We start from the raw sequence: 22,695 nt of genomic DNA on the forward strand, positions 1-22,695 counted from the left end.
TATAAAGATAAAAAATCATAACTTTAGTCTCTTCACACCCTTCAAGTGGAGCAATTAAATTGGTATTATTACTCCTGCTCAAAGTTTAAACTTTATAAAAACTTCGACTTTGGCAGTAAGGTGTATTCTTCAGAACATATTAGTTTATAATGCCAATCTATCAAAAAGTGATGAGAGTTCCATGTCATCACTAATTCAAAACTTATAAAGTGCAAGAGGTAATGTCTCATTCACTATTAAAAGAGAAATTAGTTAAAAGAAGGCAGAAATAGCTTTTTATGATCATCCATAACTGAAAATTTCCAGACCTGATATTATTTTGTTGCTTTTTTGCAATATCTATCATGACAGATTTTATAACGTAACAATAGAAATGCTAGTTTGTGTGGTTTTATTGGCTTCAGCAATGGATAAAAACTTATGGGAACCTTGAGAAACTTTGAGTTTATTTTGTCATAGACTGAAATATACTTGTCAAAGTACTACCCAAGGTGATAATTGTCAATGGTTAGGGTAGAGACCAAGGTGAAAGTAGTCAAGGTAGTACCTAAGGTAGATTTATGAATGTATGTTTGCTTTACTTTCTTCACAGATTATCTCTTCCTTTCGATATTCATTGCCCATAAGACATCAGTTTCTTTGAACTCCTCTCATTTTTTTTCTTAGATATAGTAAATATCATTTATAATTGCATAATCTGAGAACCCTGTATTATGACCATGTGTTAAGTCTATATATTGCTGTTATTTAAGAATTTATCTTTTTACCTTTATTTCAGGATAAAGGAAGGATCTCCACAAGTTTCTGGATTACATATATCTGTTAGTGGTGGCGGTTTCAAAGGTCAGGCCAGAAAAAGTAGTGAGGTTTCTCATAGTTCTGTCTCATCCCCTTCTACAGTACTCACAACTAGTGAAGCCAGCTCTAGCCCTCTGTCAGGCATTCAGATTACTATCCCAGGATCATGTACCAAAGTACCTGTTGGGGAGGTACCATCAACCACACCAGTCTCATCTAATCCTGTTCGCACTCCACTTACTCCAGGAGTAAGACCATCATTTGGAGTCCCTGTACCAGTGATAACTTCTGTACATGCTATGCAGAACCGGCCACCTGTCTCAAACTCACACCCAACCTCATCAGCAGCTCATTCTCAGCAATCAGCCAACAACCAGGTTGATGAAGACTATGATTCTTAGGGATTTTACTGACCAGGATTTTGAATTTGATATGGCCTTTTCTCTTTTCCATATTTCATGTTTGTACATTAATTTGGAACTCATTAGTTCCCAGAACAAACAAATACATCTGAGTACATTTTTAGTCATGTTTTTACCCAGAATACGTGATATTAGAATCTTTTGAGGCCCAGTGAATGGTTAGAGGAGATTATCAGAAGTATTTTGTATTCCATTGATGAGGTGCTGCAAGTTGTCTTGGTGGATTGGAATGAGAGGTAAGAGGACAAGAATTTTTTCATTAAAGATGTTACCATTTTAATCTGCTCTTGATTATTCATATATTGAAACATTATATATACCTCCTAGTAATTATTCCCCTTTGTAGGGAAAACTTCATGTACATGGAAATAGAATTTTTGTATTGTTGTATAACAGGTTTAGGCAACCCTAGTACTTGTCTTTTTATTTGATTCATGTGTAGATTTACACAGTAGAATCTCTCCTGCATTTGATCTGTGTCTTTCATTCACATCATCATACAAACCTCATTTGTATGATTTTCTTTTAAATTCTTTCAGCCTCGTAACATTTGTCATACTGCTTTCCAAGTATGTCCCTCAAAACTCTCTTTGTAACCATGATTTAACCCCTCTGCCCACATATCTTCATTCTTCATTTAAACATTATGACTTCATTTTATCTGTTTTCGTTAATTCCAAACCCATACAGCATGCAGTCATGCACCTTTTATAGGAACGACTTTCTGGAGAGTGAGGTCCCCACAAGTTGACAAATGGGAAGCAGTACCCCATTCCCTGGAATAGACTTGTTTCCTTACTTTTTTCATATCCTCATTCCTTTCCCCAATAGTATCCTTTGATATGGATTCCCTATCATTCTTTGTTATTCCATGCCAGAATCCCACTTCCATTTATTTTATGTAAAAATCATATTGAAGCAAATGACTTTTTTTCTTCATTACTTCATACATACAGTAAGAAAGTAGTGAAATTTTTCATCACTGTTTAACATGGAGTATTAAGATTGTGATATATTGGTGCATTCCATAACAACATTGAACATGGAAATATATATAAGTATTTTGAGATTTTTATTGATTCTCTGTGTTATATTTATAGACTTGAAGAAGTTTAGCAAATATCTGGTAATTTAAAAGCAAAACATTATCAAAAAATTGGCTTAAGTGTGTTTGACAAACTAAAGAATTAATATAATGTAACCATGAAAATGATACAAGTACATAAACACCTACTGCTTGGGACACTATGCCTTTGCTGGTAGTCTTTATGTGTATGTTGCTCCAGCTTTGTGTTTGCTAGTCGTCCTCATACCTGTATGCTGGTCCATTTGTAGTGTAAACTTTTTAGCATTCATCATTTTCCAAATTTAACAAACATCCAAACTTCTCTTTACAGATTTTTGTTGTAAAGAGTTATTCTGTTTTTTCGTCCCATCATAGCAAGGTATTGCGAAGAACACATGACTGAGCTTTTGAGGAAAAGTCCTCCCAAAGCTGTCTCTTCTGTTCCCAAAATTGGAACCAGCTGACACAGGAGAGGAGGATATCCAGCACCCAATTCTTTTTAAGTACTTAATTTATGTGCTTTCACTGTTTTTGGAGACTGTGACATGGGTTCAGGGATATCAGCTTAGAATTGTCCAGCCATGGTCTGTGACATGGATTCAGGGATATCAGCTTAGAATTGTCCAGCCATGGTCACTGTTAGTGTAACACCCATCTCTCATAATGTAAAACACATTATATTTGATAATTTGCATGTGCTTTATAATATTATCAGATAATAAGATTGGAAGAGTAACTTTTAAGTATACCTTAACACTAGATGAATTATAAAGGTTGCCTACTTGCTGTCTCTGTTTCTTTGTTGCATTCTTTGACACAGGGGATATGTTAGTAGTATTCTTTCTCCCCTGTTCCTGGGATAAGATTTGCATATACAAACCTTCATTTTCCATCTTCATTGTTGTAAGGCATTGGTCATGAAACTTTCAGACTTAAGCAAAGCTAAAGACACTGATATTCTCTTTTTATTAGAGAAGTGTTAACAAGACATCCTTAAAAAGATGTAAAAATATTTTAAAGTTAGGTAGATGATATGTGTTTTGTATCCCATCCAGAGAAGCATATCACTTTTCTCTTTTCTTTTTACAATGGACTAAAGCACATAAATTGTACTTAAAAGAGACTGCATGATATAGGATTCACCATGTTTGTAAGGTATTTTTTTATGTAAGAAGTTTTTTCATACATGATCACCATTTTCCACGTTAGTGAGGTAGCACCAGGAAACAGACAAAGAAAGACACTTCCACTCACATACACATATATATACATATATGCACCTGCACGTACATATACATATATATACACACATGGTCACATGGAGAGAATGAGTGAGGAAAGATTGACAAAGAGGATATATATGTCAGAGGTGGAGGGAACGAGGAGAAGTGTGAGACCAAATTGGAGGTAGAAGAACGGATTGAAAAAGATTTTGAGCTATTTGGGCCTGAACATACAGGAGGGTGGAATGCGTTCAAAGGAATAGAGTGAATAGGAATGATGTGGTATACCAGGGTTGACGTGCTGTCAGTGGATTGAATCAGGGCATGTTAAGCATCTGGGATAAACCATGGAAAGTTTTGTGGGGCCTGGATGTGGAAAGGGAGCTGTGGTTTCGGTGCATCACACATGACAGCTAGAGACTGAGTGTGAATGAATGTGACCTTTTGTCTTTTCCTAGAACTACCTCGTGGGGGGTAGGTGCAGACGCTATTTCATGTGTGGCAGGGTGGAGACGGGAATGAATAAAGGCAGCAAGTTTGAATATGTACATGTGTATATATGTATATGTCTGTGTATGTATATATATGTATACATTGAAATGTATAGGTATGTCTATGTGCGTGTGTGGACATGTATGTATGTGCATGTGTATGTGGGTGGGTGGGGCCATTCTTTCGTCTGTTTCCTCGCACTACCTTGCTAACGCGGGAGACAGCGACAAAGTATAATAAATGAATGAATAAATGAATAAAGATATATTATTTATTTATATTTATTTACTGTACTTAACTACTATCTCCCGTGGTTCCAAACTGAGACACTAACTTATGCAGTTTCTTCTCAAATTAGCCACCAGTGCTATATCATTGGCAAACAACAGCAGACTCACTTCCAAGGCCCTCTCATCCCAAACAGGCTGCATACTTTCCCCTCTCTCCAAGACTTGCGTTTACCTCCATCACCACCCTATCCATAAACAAATTGAACTAACCTGGTGACATCACACGCCTTGCTGCAGCCACCCCTCGCTAGGAACCATTCACTGTCTTCTCTTCCTACTCATACACAAGCGTCACACCCTTGATAAAAACCTCTCTGCTTCTAGCAGCTTACTTCCCAAACTATATATTGTTAAGATTTTCCTCAAAGATTCAATATCAACCCCATCATATGCCTTCTCCAGATCCATAAATGCCTCATACAAATCCATTTGTTTTTCTAGATATTTCTCACACACATTCTTTAAAGTAAACACCTGATCCACACATCCTATACGACTTCTGAAACCTTACTGCTCTCCAATCTGCACTGTACAATCAGCATCCTCCCATACAGCTTACCAGGTACACTCAACAAACTTTTGCCTTTGTAGTTTACCTTTACCTTTGTAGTTTCACCTTTATCCCCTTTGCCTTTATAGAATGGCTCTATTTATGCATTCCACCAATCCTCAGGCACTTTACCATGATCCATACTTACATTGAATATTCTTACCAACCAATCAACAATACAATCACATCCTTTCTTAATAAAATCAGCTGCAATACCATCCATTCCCACCACCTTGCCCCATTTCATCTTCCCCAAGTCCTTTACCACCTCTTCTTTCATCACCAAACCACTCTCCATGACCCACTCACGTCGCATACTACCCTGACCAAAACACCATACATCTGCCACTATCATCAAATACATTTAACAATCCTTCAAAATACTCACCTCATCTCACCTCATCACTACCTGTAAGCACTTACCCTTTTACCCCCTTCACCAATGTTCCCATTTGTTTTCTTGTCTTTCACACAGTATTTACCTCCTTTCAAAGCATCTTTCTACTCTCCCTAAAGTTTAATGATGCTTTCTCACCCTAACTCTCATTTGCCCTCTTTTTCAACCCCAGCGCCTTCCTCTTGACCGCATGCCACTTTCTCTAATACATCTCCCAGTTATTTGCATTTCTTCCTGTAAGTACTGCCCAAATGCTTCTCTTTTCTCTTTTAGTGGCAACTTCACTTCTTCATCCCACCACTCACTACCCTTTTTAATATACCCACCTCCCACCTTTCGCATTCCACATACATCTCTTGCACATGCCACCACTACTTCCCTAAATACCTCCCATTCCTCATCCACTCTCCTCGCTATATTTACTCTCACTTTTTGCCATTCTACACTCAATCTCTCTTGGTATTTCTTCACACAGTCTCCTTTCCAAGCTCACTTACTCTCACCACTCTTTTCTTCCTGACATTTTTTTCCTTTTTTTTTTTTTTTTTTTTTTTTTTTTTTTTTTTGAAAACTACAAATCTTCACCCTCTCCTCCTCAAGAAAGTGATCAGACATCCCACCATCTGCCCCTGTCAGTGCATTTACATCCATAAGACTTTCTTTTACATGCCCATCAATTAATACATAATCTAATGATGCCCATTGACTATCTATCCTACTCACATATGTATGCTTGAGTACATGTCTCTCTCTTTTTTTTTTTTTTTTTTTTTTTTTTTTTTTATACTTTGTCGCTGTCTCCCGCGTTTGCGAGGTAGCGCAAACCATATATTTCCAGTCACCAGCCTTTTTTTTCAACACACAATTTCACAAGCTCTTCACTATTTCCATTTATAACACTGAATACCCCATATGGATCAATTATACCCTCAACTGCTACAGTACCTACCCTCGCATTTATATAGCCCATCACTAATACCTGGTCTTATGCACCAAAACTGCTGACATAATGACTCGGCTACTCCCAAAATACTTGCTTCACATGATATTTTTTCTCATGGCCAGTTGCATAAGCACCAATAATCACCCATCACGTGCCATCCACTTTCAGTTTTACCCCCATCACTCTAGAACTTACTTCTTACACTCCATCACACACTCCTACAACTCCTGATATAGGAGTAGTGCCACTCCTTCCATAGCTTTTGTCCTCTCACAAACCCCTGACTTTACTCCAAGACAATTCCAAACCATTTTTCCCCTTTACCCTTGAGCTTCATTTCACTCAGAGCCAGAACATCCAGGTTTCTTTCCTCAAACACACTACCTATCTCTCCTCTCTTCTCATCTTGGTTACAGCCACACATTCAGACACCCAAATCTGAACCCTTGAGGAGGATGAGCACTCCTTGCCTGGCTCCTTCTGTTTCCTCTTTTAGAGATTAAAATATAAGAAGGGAGAAGGGGGTTTGCCAGCCCCCTGCTTCCTCCCCTTGTAGACTCCTTCTGTGACACACAGGGGATACAGAGGTGGAATTCTTTCTCCCTTGCCTCGGAAGTATCAAAGCAATATCTTTAGAGAAAGGCAGACAGTGATAAGTATTCTGATTTAGACTTCTAGATATACCTAACCTGGATTTATAAAGTAAATGACAGTCACTGGAGTTCAAGTCTTGCCATTTTTATCCATACTACAAGTAATTTTTTAGAAAAGGTCCTTTAAATTGATTCCTATTAAGCATATTGACAACTTTGCCATTATGGGAAGAAAAAGAAATTGAAGACCATAAGGTAGTTCAATGATTAAATGACAATATCCCCTCAAGCAGCTGAACATGAAGAGAGTGCTCTACCAGGGACTTAAATTATCACAGTCTGAGTAGGTAAAGGCTGAAAAAATGCATTCCCACATTTATATCTGTGAGAAACATGAAAATGAGAAATGAGTTTTGTAGTTTCTATTCTGAGGTTTTATTTCAGGTGGCATAATTGCTGATTTCTTGATACTTAGCCATTCAAACAAAATGAATAGGCAACAGCTTAAAAGATGAAGAAATGAGCACCTTATGTTTGATTTGTTTGCACAGATGACAATATTCAAACAGAGCAACAACCATATTCAACTGAATTAGGTTAGGAATTTAAGATGAAACAAAACCTAACAGCATTACCTCATCCTGGAGGAAATAGGTCTCTAATTAAGAAATAAGTACAATCTCTAAGTTCATTGCATACTAAGGTCTTGTTCCAAAGATTTCATATCCAATTTGAATAATGTTTGTACATAGATGGACGTACTTCCTTTATCATTGATCAAAGTGAAAGTTAAGGTTACCTGGATTAATATGCAATAAATCTCTGATATATTTATCTTTTGCCATATTTATTAAACTAAACAGAATTATTAGTCTCCAAATATTATACAACACATGAATTCCTGTGATTCACAACGATCTTGGGCCATGGCAGGGTACATATGGAACATGGTTATAGCACAATAAGTAATGATAGAACATTATGGAAACAGGAAGCTGTTGCCACTCCAAGAAGTGGGAGTATTCAAGGATCCAGTCACTGGGTCATGGAACCCCTTGTAGCCAGTCTAAATACAATTAGGGATTTTCTGCAGCCACTGAATAAGATCATCCTAACTGACTGCATTCATTCAAATGAAGGGTTTTCCTCTACCCATAAGATGAAGTCTGTACATATTTCCCAGCTTCATTAGTATGCTTGCAAATTAGACTTGGAGACCCTTTCCTTACTCTCAGAAATGTCATAGCCTTGCTACTGATGATAGGTATCAAATAATCCCTCTGTTATCTCGATATCATTTTCAATAAACGAATTATGAGTATCATTCTCTCATGAGCTGACCAAATCAGTATCTTTACCAGCTGTACAAAGTACACGTTGTTATGCATAGATAACACATAAGATATTAAAATTCACAAATATTTGTATGTTTTCCTTAGGAATGATGTATATTGAGGGTTGAGAATTCCCATGTCATATCATTTTCCTAATTATGGGAGAAATGTGAGAATTTTAGGGCTATAAGTTGCTATATATGTTACATGTACAGAAATTTAGACATAATGTATATAACGTATAATATCTACTTGTAATTAGGTTAGGTTTTTACTTGATGTGACATTGCAAACTGGTAAAATGTCATCCTTGCTTAATTATTCACCTCTAACATTTAGTTTTTATGTTAACCAAAAATAATTCCTTAATTTGAATGCTTGCTTGGGCAAAGGACTGTGTTCATACTGCATAAATTACGTTGGTTTGTGAAAACATGAATGTTACTGTTTTTCTGTATTAACAGAACAAGTCATTTAGTGCTAAAGATATTGTAGTATTGCATAGATAATTTTAAGAATATTGACCTCTTTTGCACGTATTGACATTGCATTCTCCTTCACCTTCAGAGAGCTGCCCTCCATTGTTGCATTTTTTATTAACATTAGTCTATAATGAATGGATATTACAGTATCGATAACACAAACAAGATGAAGTATCTTTCTTTATCTTTAAATCTTCAAGATCTTTGAATTCCCATTAGTTAAAAAGTTGGTTTCCAGATTCATGAATTTTATTGTCTGAGTATAGATATATATTGAACTCATCCCTTAGGTATGCTATGATACTTCAGAGTGGTTAGAGTTAGGGAAATATGTTATTTCTTTAATCAGTTTCTGTGGACTTAGGACTCATACTTGGAGAACTTCTGTTCAGACCTCCTCTGCAAGACATTATATTGGATTCATTATTGTGAGGGATTTTCTTCACTACTCATAGAATGGAAACTATAGGAAGTCTCAAGTATTTTCCAAACCTCATTGGAATCCTTGCAACCTCTGCTTCAGGAGCCCCCCTTGCCATTAACTGTAATCATCAAAGAAAGCCCCTGTTTTCTGGACATTGTTTTCTCTGAGATAGTACTGAGCATCATTTATTTTTTTTTTTTCTACTGAGCAAAACAGTGTATTTACCAGCTGTAAGTAGTGCATGTAGAGTTTATGGAAATATCACATGAAATATTGAAATTCACAAAAATATATTTATAAAGGAATGACTCTTGTTAAGTGTTGATTTTAGGACTTGCGGTGGCTGTATATTTTGAGTTACACAATACAAAAATTTAGATATAGCTCATAAAGCCAATGATATCTTCTGATTATAGCCTGGTTAGGCTTTACCTGTTACTGTATGATCATTGTGGACTGTTGACAACCTCATCCTTACTGAGGTTCCCCTCTCATAGTTAAAGTTTTATGTTACCCAAAGGTTTTTTTCATAACGTGGATGCTTGCTTAGACAAAGAGCTGAGTTACTACTGCATGTAATACATTGATATTTGAAAATATGAATACCATTACGTTTCTGTGTCAGCAGAACCAGTCATGTAGTACAGAATTTATTTTAGCTTAGACAAAGAGCTGAGTTACTACTGCATGTGATACATTGATATTTGAAAATATGAATATCATTATGTTTCTGTATCAGCAGAATGAGTCATGTAGTACAGAATTTATTTTAGTGTTATATTGATAGTTTTAAGAGTTTTTGTTAGTTTACTTGGTATTTTCTTGCACATTGAAACACTTACCATATGTTTTATAATTCAAAAACAAAATTTAGAGCAACATGTTACCAATTACACAAGTGGTGATAATATCTGATCTTTGTAAGAAGTAATAAGGCATGTCCAAATTCTTTACCTTTACTGCCTGAGTGTAGCTGCATCCGGTTCTAATATTCTTTATATTGTGACACTGTAAAGTGGATAGATTTAAGGAAGAATGTAAAATGTAATTTATAATTGCATAAGCCAGACAGCAAACTTGAGGATTCTTGTTCAGGACTTTGTTAAACATAATATTGTGGAAAATTTCATGTGTCATTAAGTTTAATGGTCCTAAACCTGTAAACAAATACTGGCAGTAAGAGATTGATATAACCTGTTATGAAAAATGCTGCCATATAAACTCTTTAACCAGACTACTCATAGATCTACATTGCTTTGTAAAGGGAACCTCACATACATCTTCAATCCATGCTCTCATGCCAACAGTCAAATTTCAGCAAATCTATGGTGGTGACATGAGATTCCCAAGGCCTCTTTATACAATGATTACAAAGAGTTCAGATGCCCTTCATTTATGGCATTAGGAGAATGTTACAGTAGACTGCTAAATATAGACACCATCGAGCAGTATTTACTCCATAACACTGAAGAGTCTAGTGATCAAGATGATAATGTACTTGATAAAAAGACCTATGTGTATGAAAATTTTATATAAATGAGTTGATTATAATGAAAACATGTTGACACCATGTTTTACATTGCTTAGATCAATCTCAGCAATATTCCCCATGAAAAATTTTATATATTCAAGGGAAAGTTCAGATTTGTCTCTTTGTTGTTTTCCTATTCTCATATGATATACTTTAATTTCAAAAGAAATAAATTGCTTTTCCTTTTACTTGAAAAAATGCCCATTCTTCAGAAATATCAGGAAATTTATGTCCCTGCATAATGGGTTACTAAGATTCATCAGTGGATATTACTAGTCTACCTCAAGCTCTTACTGCCCAATAAAGGGAGCATTGCCTTTGTTCAGGTATCATGCAGTTGTCAGAACTTGATCATTTTATCAATCAGGTAACAAACATTGTCCTGCTTTGCTCATTGGTCCAGTACATTCATTTACTAAAATCATTGATCTTATTATGTAGTTGTTATCTTTTGGTTGAGCTTCCATATATATGGGATCTGTCAAGTGCCTAAGCCTCTCATTTCACATTTGTGTCAGTAGTATGAATAAATGGCCACTGTGCTGAAGAAAGTCTTCCACATTACTACAGTTGTTCTTATTCACTTCGGTCTTAGTCCTTTTTACCACATTACTAAAGTTTTTCTTATTCGTTTCTATCTTGGCTTTTTTTAATCATTCATTCTACTCGCTGATTTGATTCCTGAGAAGATAAGAACTTCAGCAGTCACGCTTCCACCCTTGCATACAAAATATCTGTAATCTTTTACATCTAACTACTCCATCCACCCATCTCTTTTGTAGCATAATTCTTTTCATGTATGCAACCAGAGTGCCATGGATCTTCCTTACCAGCTGAAATATTTATTATACTAATGATCATATCTTAACATGCTTTCAGCTGTGTCCCTTTCTAACAGTTTCTCAACTGTATAGCTTTCTCTTCATTGGATTTGTTAGACTTTGTTTCTGACTGTAACTCTGTCTGATGCTTTTGCTTTACCAACCATGTGGATGTATATAAGAAGAATAAGTGTTTACAACCATTCATAAAAGTTGGAAAGACAACTGATCATACAGTCGCCTTACTCACCCTGTAATTGAATTATTGCCATTTATTAGGATTTTCAGAGCAACTATGTTTCCTTGCGTGAAATTACTTTCAGCCTTAAATTTTTTTGCAGTTTTCTCAATGAATCAGTACTCCCAAGCAACAACTCTTATTTCTCTGTTCAGACTGATTTTAATTTGCAAATGCCAGTCTTTTAGAAATGGTAAACATTGCTCTTATTGCATTTGCTATCAGAATCCTGCATCTATACTTACCTTCAGAACAGTTGGACATTCTGTGTAGCTCATACCATGATTCAATTTGCACAGCATCTTCATATGCATACAGCAACTTAGCTCTCTTTCACAATCATGATAATTCATCTGCAATTATGCCATCTGTCATTTCATGTAATATTTCATCAATAAGAACAAAGTAATGACTTAATTTTCCCATGCCTGTCACTTTTCCACATTACATTGTCCCTTCATCTACCCTCATGCTGTAGTATATAAAATTTTAAAAATTTGAGACAACATTGAGCTTGCTTAGATTCACACCATTGACACAAAAATTTTCCCAAAGTCATTTTCTGTTACTTCATCTTAACCATATAATTTTCTTCATTATTCACCACTTTAGAATCCATTGCTTCTTGCATTTTTTTTCTCTGCAGCTTTCTAAGCTACTTATTGTGGGACAAAAGTATTATCTTTATGCCTCCACCTCTTGGATCTTCCCTGTTCTCTACCTACAAGGGATTCAGCAAGAAATGTCTTGGAACCTCTTATCCTTGAATGTGCTGTTTCAGTTAATGAATTACTTTATAGTTGGATAGTAGCCTGCACCATGTGATTTTCTAATTTTCTTAAAGACTTAGTTGTCTTCACCTCTCATGTACACTATGCTTTCACGTGATTTAAGACCATTAGTGTCCTTGGCTTGTTCTATGGCTTAAAAAATTAGGCTTTGATAATGAGTTTTCTGAGTCCAGACAGAATAGCCAGGTCACATTTGCCACTCAGCATCTTTGTTCTCTCCACCTAGAAAGATACTCTATAGTCCAAGCTTGCTTGGTTTTGACTGCTTGAGTTTTTTTTATCATCATTTGGTTGATGGGTTGTCAAATTGTTTCTTCTTTTTTGTCAGCTGTCAATGGGTATCAGTCATTAGTAGTTAAAAGTAAAAATTATCTTCTTTTGAGGTCTAATTGTCCTCAGCACATAGGCTCATATCAGTCTCGGTATCAACACATTTTCTAGCTCACCATATCCTGTCAGGAGTTAGAAATTTTTCATATAAACATTTTACAGCAGAAGAAAAATTCTATTACTTTTTGATTTTGTCTCTAAAGTGCTTATATATGATTCAGGAACATACATATGCTCTGCTACATACTGGCTTTTTTTCTTTTCAGTTTCTGCTTGATGTCATATGTATGACGCTGTTTCAAGCAGCAGCACTTGACTATGGTAATATTTAATCTACTGTGTCAGTATTAAAAAAATGGTCCTTTGCAGTTATATGCAAAATAGTGAATCACAAAAGTGCTAGAGTAGCATTATGCAGTGATTGCAGATTGTTTTTTGAAATGTTATAGATAGCTTCACTCATAACTCTTATTTTGTTACAGTTTGAAAATATTAATTTATGAAGCATCCTTTTCGTTTATTGAATGTCAGATGTGCTCGATTATCTCTCTGAAAAAATACTAAAGAATTAAGTCTTCCAGAAGTTAATGATTTGTTGATTATGAGTGTACTGGAATATATAAAAACGATGCAATTGCGTCATTCATAAGACTAGTAATGTAATGTGTTTCATGTAATTGATAAGTTCTACTTTTGATTTTATTTTTTGTTTAGAAATATTCGTAATCATAAATTTACCGGTTCTGAGCACCGTATTTTATATGCACATTTATCATGAACAAAATGGTAAAATGCTAGAAATGATATTTTTCAAATGATGATAGTCTAATGTATTGTGTGTTTACTTTCCTTCACAAAAATAGTTTTTGTTAAAGATGTGAAAATTTAAGTAGTGAACTTTTTGTTTTTCTTTTGGAATGCAGTCTTGGTTGATGTTGGTCTGTGATTTCTCTGATTGCTAGTCTTTCTGTGTTTTATCAGTTTATACAGCAATTACTAACCACAATATGGAATAGATCACAGTATTTTCTGCTTTCCTTTGGAATAGATTTATCATAGGTTCCTGTGAAAACTTGGTTTCAATGTTGAGTGGACATGCTGTTCCAGTGTTGATGTTAATGGTTGAGTAGTATATTTAAGGAAGATTGAAATGTCCTTGTCGTGGCCTATTAACAGTAACTTTATCTAGGAAATACGATGAAATACATATGCAGAATTTCACAATTAATGCTTAATTGATCATTAATATTGTATCACAACCAGAATTATCTCGAAATGAAAATAGGTCTTATTTTTTTGAGATATTAGAGTTGTATGTCATTCAGAGAATCGCACTGCTGTAGGTCACAATACTTATCATGATAATAGGAAAGATAAAAAAGAATCATATTCTATGAAAATTTTTGACATGCTTCCCAGGGAGAAGGAATTTGTTTTTCCAAGATGTGATCATTACAAGGGTTATTGATTCCAAACACACTCTTGTGTTATTGCACCTGCCAGCTCCCTTTTGGCACATTAGCTTTACATCTGATGTGTTAGCTGCACTTTTACCCCTGTACCAAGGTGACCTGTGTATATTATCCAAAGAACAGCAAATAAAACATCTTGAAGGTATAACACATTCTATATGCTGTTCATCATTTAGGATTGATCATGGGTATCAATTATTGCCTATTCAATTTTTGGGTCAGATTTTCTAGGTACCTTTGGAAGCTTAGATTGATGATCGTCATAATGCCCATAGATTAGTTTGCTGTTTTCTTTTCCTGAATTTATTTTTTTTCACCAAACTGTATATGTCAGTTTTAGTTGCCTTTAACTTTTACTTAAATACTTCATGGCTTGACCTTTAAAAGAAAAGTGTTTTATCAGATAATGAAATATAAAGTTATACATGTTGCAAAATAGTCTGACATGTAATTTATACAATGTATACTGTTCTATCAAGACATTTTTCACTTCACCAGAATTTATCTACTCATGCTCTGTGAGAGAAGGGAAACATTGTTTTTTTTATTGTGGACATAATAGAAAGGATGCGGGCAAATTTTGGTAATGAGTTGATCATAATTCATATTCATGTATTTGTGTACATATTTTTCCTCCATACGACCAACCTATGTTAGAAATTCAGTATTACTCCAATGTGAATATTTTATTGTATGAAGTGAGGCTCCAGGTAAAGTTAATAATGAAGGTAAAAAGGAATGATAAAAAATGTGAAAGTTCAAGAAAAGAGGGATTACAGAAGTGCATAAACTTTAGGTCTTACTCTTTTATACCCATGAAGTATCCCCTTTTATATTGACAACTTATGCTTTGACCTTATAGGACGTATAGTGGGTGTTAGGTTATGGATGTTTGATAGCATGGCTGAAGGAACTAGAAGAGTTTGATGGTAAGATAGATGGAGAAATTAGATTTTATAGTTTGGAAGGTAATTCTGACGGTACCTTCAGGATAATTTTTAGTTTATTATGTTGGAGATGTTTTGTGTGTTCAGGCTGAGGTCATGATAGAAAAAAATGAGTTTTTAACCAAGAAATTAACTTCATTAAACAGACTGGAAAAGGAGTGTGGAAACCCTTGTTCACTTTACCACACTGGATACAAGTTCATATTTGTGAGCGAGTATATAAGCCTTTGTTCACCTTTACACATTAGGCACAAGTTGTTATTTACAAGGGAAGTAAGAATTTGCATATATTTCAAGCACATGTAAATGGGAACAGAATTGAAAATCTGTTTCAATGTGGAATAAGTGTCAGTCAACATTTTACTTTACCTGTTTTTCAAATTTTTTTTTATTTTCATTAAAGCTAATGAATATACTGTTTCTGGCCTCAAGAAGTGTCTTGTCTTGTTTTCACTGGGCCCTGCATATGCAAAACTGAATTCATAAAACAAAATTTTACCAGCAGATCTTGTTCTGCGGTTGTGTGTTGATGTCACTCATGTACATTTGTAGTATTTTTATTATTCCTGGCCTTAACACTTGTTGATGGTGGGACTATTATTAAGTCTTGCATGCATCTGAATATCGATTTCAGTAAGATGAACACATGCCAAACATATATCTTATTTTATTCTAAAGTGCTTTATGTAGCTCAGTTTGCTCATTTACTTCCATTTCCATCATTTACCTTTTCTGCCATGCTCTACTATTATGTGTGATATGACTGGAAAAATAAGGTGAATCCTTAAGAATAAATCTTAAGGAAGAGAAATGTCTTCTAATCTCTTTCTGTATGCTCTTATATGTTACTGGTCGCACATGATAGTTAATCATTTGCTCTTTCTTGTATTCATCTCATAACTTCTATACCGAAAGAATACTTTTGTTACTCTTCTCTCAGATCACTTGTGAATCTTATTCATCTCACAACCATCAACTACCATAATTTTTGTTTTTTCAAGCCTGATTACCTTTCCTCCTTTGTGGAGGTAGCATCATGAACAAATGAAAAACAGCCTCACTAGCACTCATCCATTTTCTATGTATAATGTACCAAAAACAGAGGCTACCATACATAAGCCCAGATAGCACTTCATGGATTACTTTGACCACTTTCATATGCCTTGGTTCATCACATTGATAGCATTTACCTCACCACCCTGTATACTTCATCACATTGATAGCATTTACCTCACCACCCCGTACACTTCATCACATTGATAGCATTTACCTCACCACCCCGTATACTTCATCACATTGATAGCATTTACCTCACCACCACGTATACTTCACTAATCTGATTGTTCTTCTCTTACACGTCTCTCCCTCATTATGTTGATGCCCAATACTGTACCTCAAAGCCTTTTATACACCATGCTTCCATCTCATTTTTCAGTCTCCCCCTCCACCATGCTCCGTCAGCTTTTGACATATAGATGCTCTTTGTCAATCACTCTTCACTTGTCCTCACCTTATACTCAAACCATTTTAGTACACCCTCGGTAACATTCTCAGTCAGAATAAGCTTAGTAATGAGATCTATGAAATCGCCCTGTCTGATCTTCCTAAGGTACCACTTAAGATTCCATGATAGTTTGCTATATTCGCATTTAAACTTTTAGTTTCTTTCTCGTTTCAGTAAGTTAGGATCAGTGGGGAATCAAAGCAACAAATCTTTTACAAAACATGCAAAAGCTTTTACTCAGAACCTGAGTTGACTGAAATCACTTACCTGCTTTTTCTTTTCATCTTTGTTAGTCTATCCATCAACAATCACTGTTGTTTTTTACGGCATATCACTGGTTTTACAGCATAATATAATGTAGCATTAACAGATAAACACCATTTACATTATATATTCTTTAATATTGGAAGAATGTTGTATAATTTCTTTCAAAAAGTTACACATTCAGTTCGCATCAGGGCCGTATATGATGTAGTCACTTAGTCTAAGTTATCTTTGTCGTAGTGTTGTAGATAATTCATAGATTTATAAAAGTTGGAAAATGTGTTTTCATCCAGTAACTGCAATGAGCAACAATTGAATGTTTATGGTAAGATATAGGTTAGTTATGATGATAATGTGTTCATGATGGACTTTGGACCATTATTAAAGGTGTGAATGCTTATAAGAAAATGGCAAGTTTAGGAATGGAAATAGAACACTTCTGAATATGGCAAAGGAGGAGTGGGTGATATTGCAAATCGAGTGAAACTGCAAAAGTGTTTGCATATCTTTTTACATGACTATATTTGTACACCTTACCTGTATATTAAGATATCACAATCTTGACCCGTTTCTATAGTCATACTTCAAAGCATCCCTTACATGAATGTACTTAATTTTTTCCCTATACATTATCACTCACTTCACCTGTCCTTATTTCACTTTCATTCTCTTCTCTTGTTTATGGTACCTTTTTTCTACTCCATTTATGATACTCTGTGTCCTTCAGATTTCCACATCCTCTTAGCAGTACATATCACATGTTTGCACTCTGTTTGTGTATTATTGCAGGACTGATGTTTTAGTATATTATAGGAAAGTGGATAATACCACTCCAAACAAACTTTACCACATAGAATAGCACACATTTTTTTTTTATATACATGATAACACAAAAGTCTTTGCAGTTGTTCTTGGTGAAGGTGGGCATGCATTGGGGATCTTAGTTGTTGCATTGGATGTTGAATCTGATCATGGTCATGGTGGTAAGAGATGTGACCCTTCCATTTACCGAGACTTTCTCACCATGGACAAGAAAAAAAAATCCCATAGCATCCTCCACAAGTGATTCATTTGCTCCTGCCAAAACTACATCTAACATGCCTGAACATCCACCACTCTCAAAAACAATTGTAACAAGTGCAAACTGTACATAACAGAGCACTTCGAACAACCACAAACACTCATCACTTAAACAATGAAACAAAAATTCATAAAATACAGTCCCATCTCAACATGCTTAGCACTCAATTCTTTACAACAGCACAAGACCCCTTTTTTCCAAACCACTCCATAAGTAATCACTTACCCAAAGATAGAAATAAAAAGCTTACACCTGCCTCAAACTTCAACATCCTTTACTCATAGATACCCCCACCTCTAACAAACACCATTGATAAAACACACAGATGCAGAAATTACCTGATAAGCTCTAAACCACTATCCTCCCAATTCAGTGTCAAACACCATCCCACCAGACGTATACCCCATCTGAAACCACATTCCCAGACATATGCAAGTTACACACTGGCACCTTTGCTTGGGACATCCATCCCTACAACACTAAAACCCCGATTTAGCACTTGATGCAACTACCACAACGAAGACACCAAACGCTTACTACTGCATTTAGTTGCCCTGCATTCTTCCCACATAGATGCACACAACATAATTTCATAGTATGATCAAAGGTCCTGCCAGGGGGTAATGAGAAGCTTCCTCAGTGCTCTGGGCCTCCTGAGGCAAGAAGTTGTTGTTTGTCATTTTCTGCATACTGAGTTAGCCTCAGGAACAGATCTAATGTCCTCATTTGCTCATATCCACTCCCTGTCATGTAAAATACACCAATCCAGAAACCCCATGACCCACAGCCAAACCTCGGACTTTTCCATGGTTTCTCTGACTACTTCATGTGCCCTAGTTCAGCCCATTGACAGCACTTCACCCCTTTCATACCACGTGCTCCTGTTTGCTTTGTTCCATATATGCCTCACACCATTTTGTTTTCAGGCATCAATTTTGCAAAGCATCTTGCACTCCATCCTTCTTCCTCTTTGGTTCCCCCCCCCCCTTCTTGTTCCTTCATCTTTCAGCACATATACTGTCTTAGTTAACCTCATTTCACCCACCCTTTCCTTACCCATCCTGTTATCACTCCTTCTTATACATCCACCCTGACCATATATCCAAACCATTTCAACACACCCTCTTCAGCTATCTTATACACTCTCTTCTTACTACCACACTTCTTTCTTACCCTATCATTCCCTGGTCTATCGACCCATCTCACACCATATGTTGTTGGAAAGTATATCAATTCCAACACATCCATCCTCCTCCATACTTTTTGATCTAGGGTACAAGCTTCACATCATTACAACACTGTCAAAACAACTATCAAATCATTAAACATACCCATATTTGCTCTCAAGGACAGTAACCTCTCCCTCTACATCCCTTTATTGCACCTAAGCTGTCTCACCCATCCTATGGCTTACTTTATCTGTCATAATTATATCTGCTGCCACTCCCACCCCTGGGTATGTAAAATGCTTTACTTCATTCAGGTTCTTTCCATTCATACTCACACTCTAATCAATCTTTCTCTCTCCATTCAAACTCACACTCTAATCAACTTGTCTCTCTCTGCTGCTAATAGCCTTACTTTTATTCAAACTATCATACTCACTTCCCAATTCAGACACCACCGCCTGCAGTTTCTCACTCAAATCTGCTACCAGAACCAAGTCATCAGTAAACAGCATCCGATTCACCTTCTAGGCCCCCCTAACAGACTGTAAACTTGCCCATCTCTCCAAGACCCTAAATTCACCTCCCAGTCCATAAACATTAAACAGCTTTGGCAACATCTCATACCCCTCCTGCAGTCCCACTTTCACCTGGAACTGCTGCCACTCCCACCCCTGGGTATGTAAAATGCTTTACTTTATTCAGGTTCTTTCCATTCATACTCACACTCTAATCAACCTTTTTCTCTCCATTCAAACTCACACTCTAATCAACTTGTCTCTCTCTGCTGCTAATAGCCTTACTTTTATTCAAACTATCATACACACTTCCCAATTCAGACACCACCACCTGCAGTTTCTCCCTCAAATCTGCTACCAGAACCAAGTCATCAGTAAACAGCATCTGATTCACCTAGGCCCCCCTACCCCTAACAGACTGTAAACTTACCCATCTCTCCAAGACCCTAAATTCACCTCCCAGTCCATAAACATTAAACAGCTTTGGCAACATCTCATACCCCTCCTGCAGTCCCACTTTCACCTGGAACCTTTCTTCGTCCTCCCTTCCTACTTGCACTCACTCTTTACTCTGTTTTGTAATTTTTTCTGTCTCCATTCCACATTCCTTGCTGAATTTTTGATGATGCATTATATATGAGGAAATGTGGAAAAATTTGGATCGATTTGATTAAAATCGTTCATTGCCATCTTACTGCAAAGTATATGTAGAACAGCGTAAAGTTTCATAAATTCTGAACAAAACTCTACAAATAGTGAACATTTGTTTTATACTTTGAAAGAGGTTTACTTAATGATCACTAAGATAGAACAATGCATTTCTTTAAGCACTTGTTTAGAATGATTGTTGCACAGGATAATGTTCTCAATTGGTTGTTGAAATAGACACATTGATGTGGGCCAATGTTTGATACAGTATTCTGACAGTAATTAATTTAGTAATGTAACTTCTTAACAGTAGGTGAAGCTGTTATTACTCCAGTGAATGTAGTGTGCACAGTTTATGTTGATGCTGTAAATTAATGTACCAATCGTTAGGGAATGGACATGTGCTACTTTTAAGCCCTGCCCCATTTTTATACTCAAATTAGATTATTATAAGATTAGGCAGATTGAGGGTGGTAGTGCATTCAGTGCCATTCTTGTGAAACCTCCACTTTCTTTCATTTCAGATTCAGAGTAATAATGCTTTTTCACTATAGGTAGAATGATTATATGGCTTTGTATAATGTGAGGATCCCTCTGCCATGATTGTGTGAATTTAGCAAATATTGTGTTTACATAAACATGTATTACAGTAATTTATCCTGGTTATGACTTGTTGATTGTTCAACTTGCATTAAGTACAAAATAACCTCTGTTCCATTTTTTGTCCTGATTTTCATTTATGTTAGATGCTAATGCTTGTCTTTTGTTACCTCTTAATGCATTTGGCCTCCTTTAATTTAGGGCTAATGCAAAATAGGCAATGCATATTTTACCATGCGTGATTCCTTGAATCACTGTTACATAATGTAACTATTTTACTACCATGGAAATACAAATCTTGGAATAAGTTTGTCTCTAACTTGCCCAACCTAATTCAGAATTTCTGAAAAAAGAAGAGTATGGTTAAATTAGAAAGGTATAAACTGCCATTAAGCAGAATAAAGTGCACTTATAGCTGGAGCTCATTATGAATAAAGCACAGCATAGGAAAAGTAGAATATACTAACCAGTAATGTACAGCATGGGATTATCATGCCTACACTACAACTATCAAAAATTCACTGATGCCACACCTTGAATGAAATAAGTGGCAAAAAAAGGAAAATAATGGCCTAAAAGTTTTAAAGAAGGCAGAAAGCTTATCTTGTAAACATGGGATGGTTACTGTTGTTGAGTCCACGAAATATTAAAGAATTCCAAAGTTAAGAGGACTTGTATAAAGAAACAAATAGTACAGTGGTTCGACCTCTTGACACGATCACATAGTAGTTATGTGACAGTGGCAAAGTGAGTACCAGCTTATGCCAAAGACATGCATGAAGCCATCCGTGGGGTAAGTAATGAAGACCAACCATAAGTTCCTTTTGGCCAGTAGTAACATATGATCACTGATGACCCATCTACCATCAGTGACCTTTGGCCTATGATAACTTCGACCATTGGTGACTTTTGACCATTAGAGACATTCGACCATTGTGACCTCTGACCACTGATGACCTTCAACCATTACTGACATTTGACCGTTGATGAACGACAGTTATGACCTACCGCTGATGACCAACACCTGGTGACCTTCAACCAATGATGACAGGCCATTGATGACTTGCTATTTTGCGACCTTTTAAGCACTGGTAACCTTCTCCCATTGTTGATTTTCGATCATTAGGTTTGGGGTGATTAAGATCTGGAACAATGATATTTGTCTTAGATGTTTTTTCATGACTTCTAAGATCACAACTCAGTTCGCAAGTAGACATTAATTAGATAATCAATTGTGGAGTCAGATTCCTTAAGGTATATTCTTTTCATAAACTCCTTTCTCATATATATAATATATATTTATTTTATTTATTTTGCTTTGTCGCTGTCTCCCGGGTTTGCAAGATAGCACAAGGAAACAGACGAAAGAAATGGCTCAACCCACCCCCATACACATGTATACACATACACGTCCACACACGCAAATATGCATATCCATACATTTCAATGTACACATATATATACACACACAGACACATACATATATACACATGCACACAATTCACACTGTCTGCCTTTATTCATTCTCATCGCCACCTCGCCACACATGGAATAACATCTCCCTCCCCCCTCGTGTGTGCGAGGTAGCGCTAGGAAAAGACAACAAAGGCCCCATTCGTTCACACTCAGTCTCTAGCTGTCATGCAATAATGCCCGAAACCACAGCTCCCTTTCCACATCCAGGTCCCACAGAACTTTCCATGGTTTACCCCAGACGCTTCACATGCCCTGATTCAATCCATTGACAGCACGTCAACCCCGGTATACCAC

General features: G+C 36.1%; 1 protein-coding gene across 3 annotated transcripts in view; it reads left to right on the forward strand.

Annotated features, from left to right (window-relative positions):
- NC2alpha (negative cofactor 2 alpha) overlaps window positions 1-21,232 on the forward strand; it is a 347,119-nt gene extending 325,887 nt beyond the window's left edge. For all 3 annotated transcript variants that reach the window (XM_071694268.1, XM_071694267.1, XM_071694266.1), the window contains one exon: window positions 779-21,232. In XM_071694268.1, the coding sequence (XP_071550369.1) occupies window positions 779-1,199 (421 nt within the window). In that variant the 3' untranslated portion in view covers window positions 1,200-21,232. The remainder of the gene's footprint in view (window positions 1-778) is intronic.
- Window positions 21,233-22,695: the final 1,463 nt, after the last annotated feature.

Source organism: Panulirus ornatus, chromosome 57 (assembly GCF_036320965.1).
Source record: "Panulirus ornatus isolate Po-2019 chromosome 57, ASM3632096v1, whole genome shotgun sequence".
In the NCBI taxonomy this organism is placed as follows: Eukaryota; Metazoa; Arthropoda; class Malacostraca; order Decapoda; family Palinuridae; genus Panulirus; species Panulirus ornatus.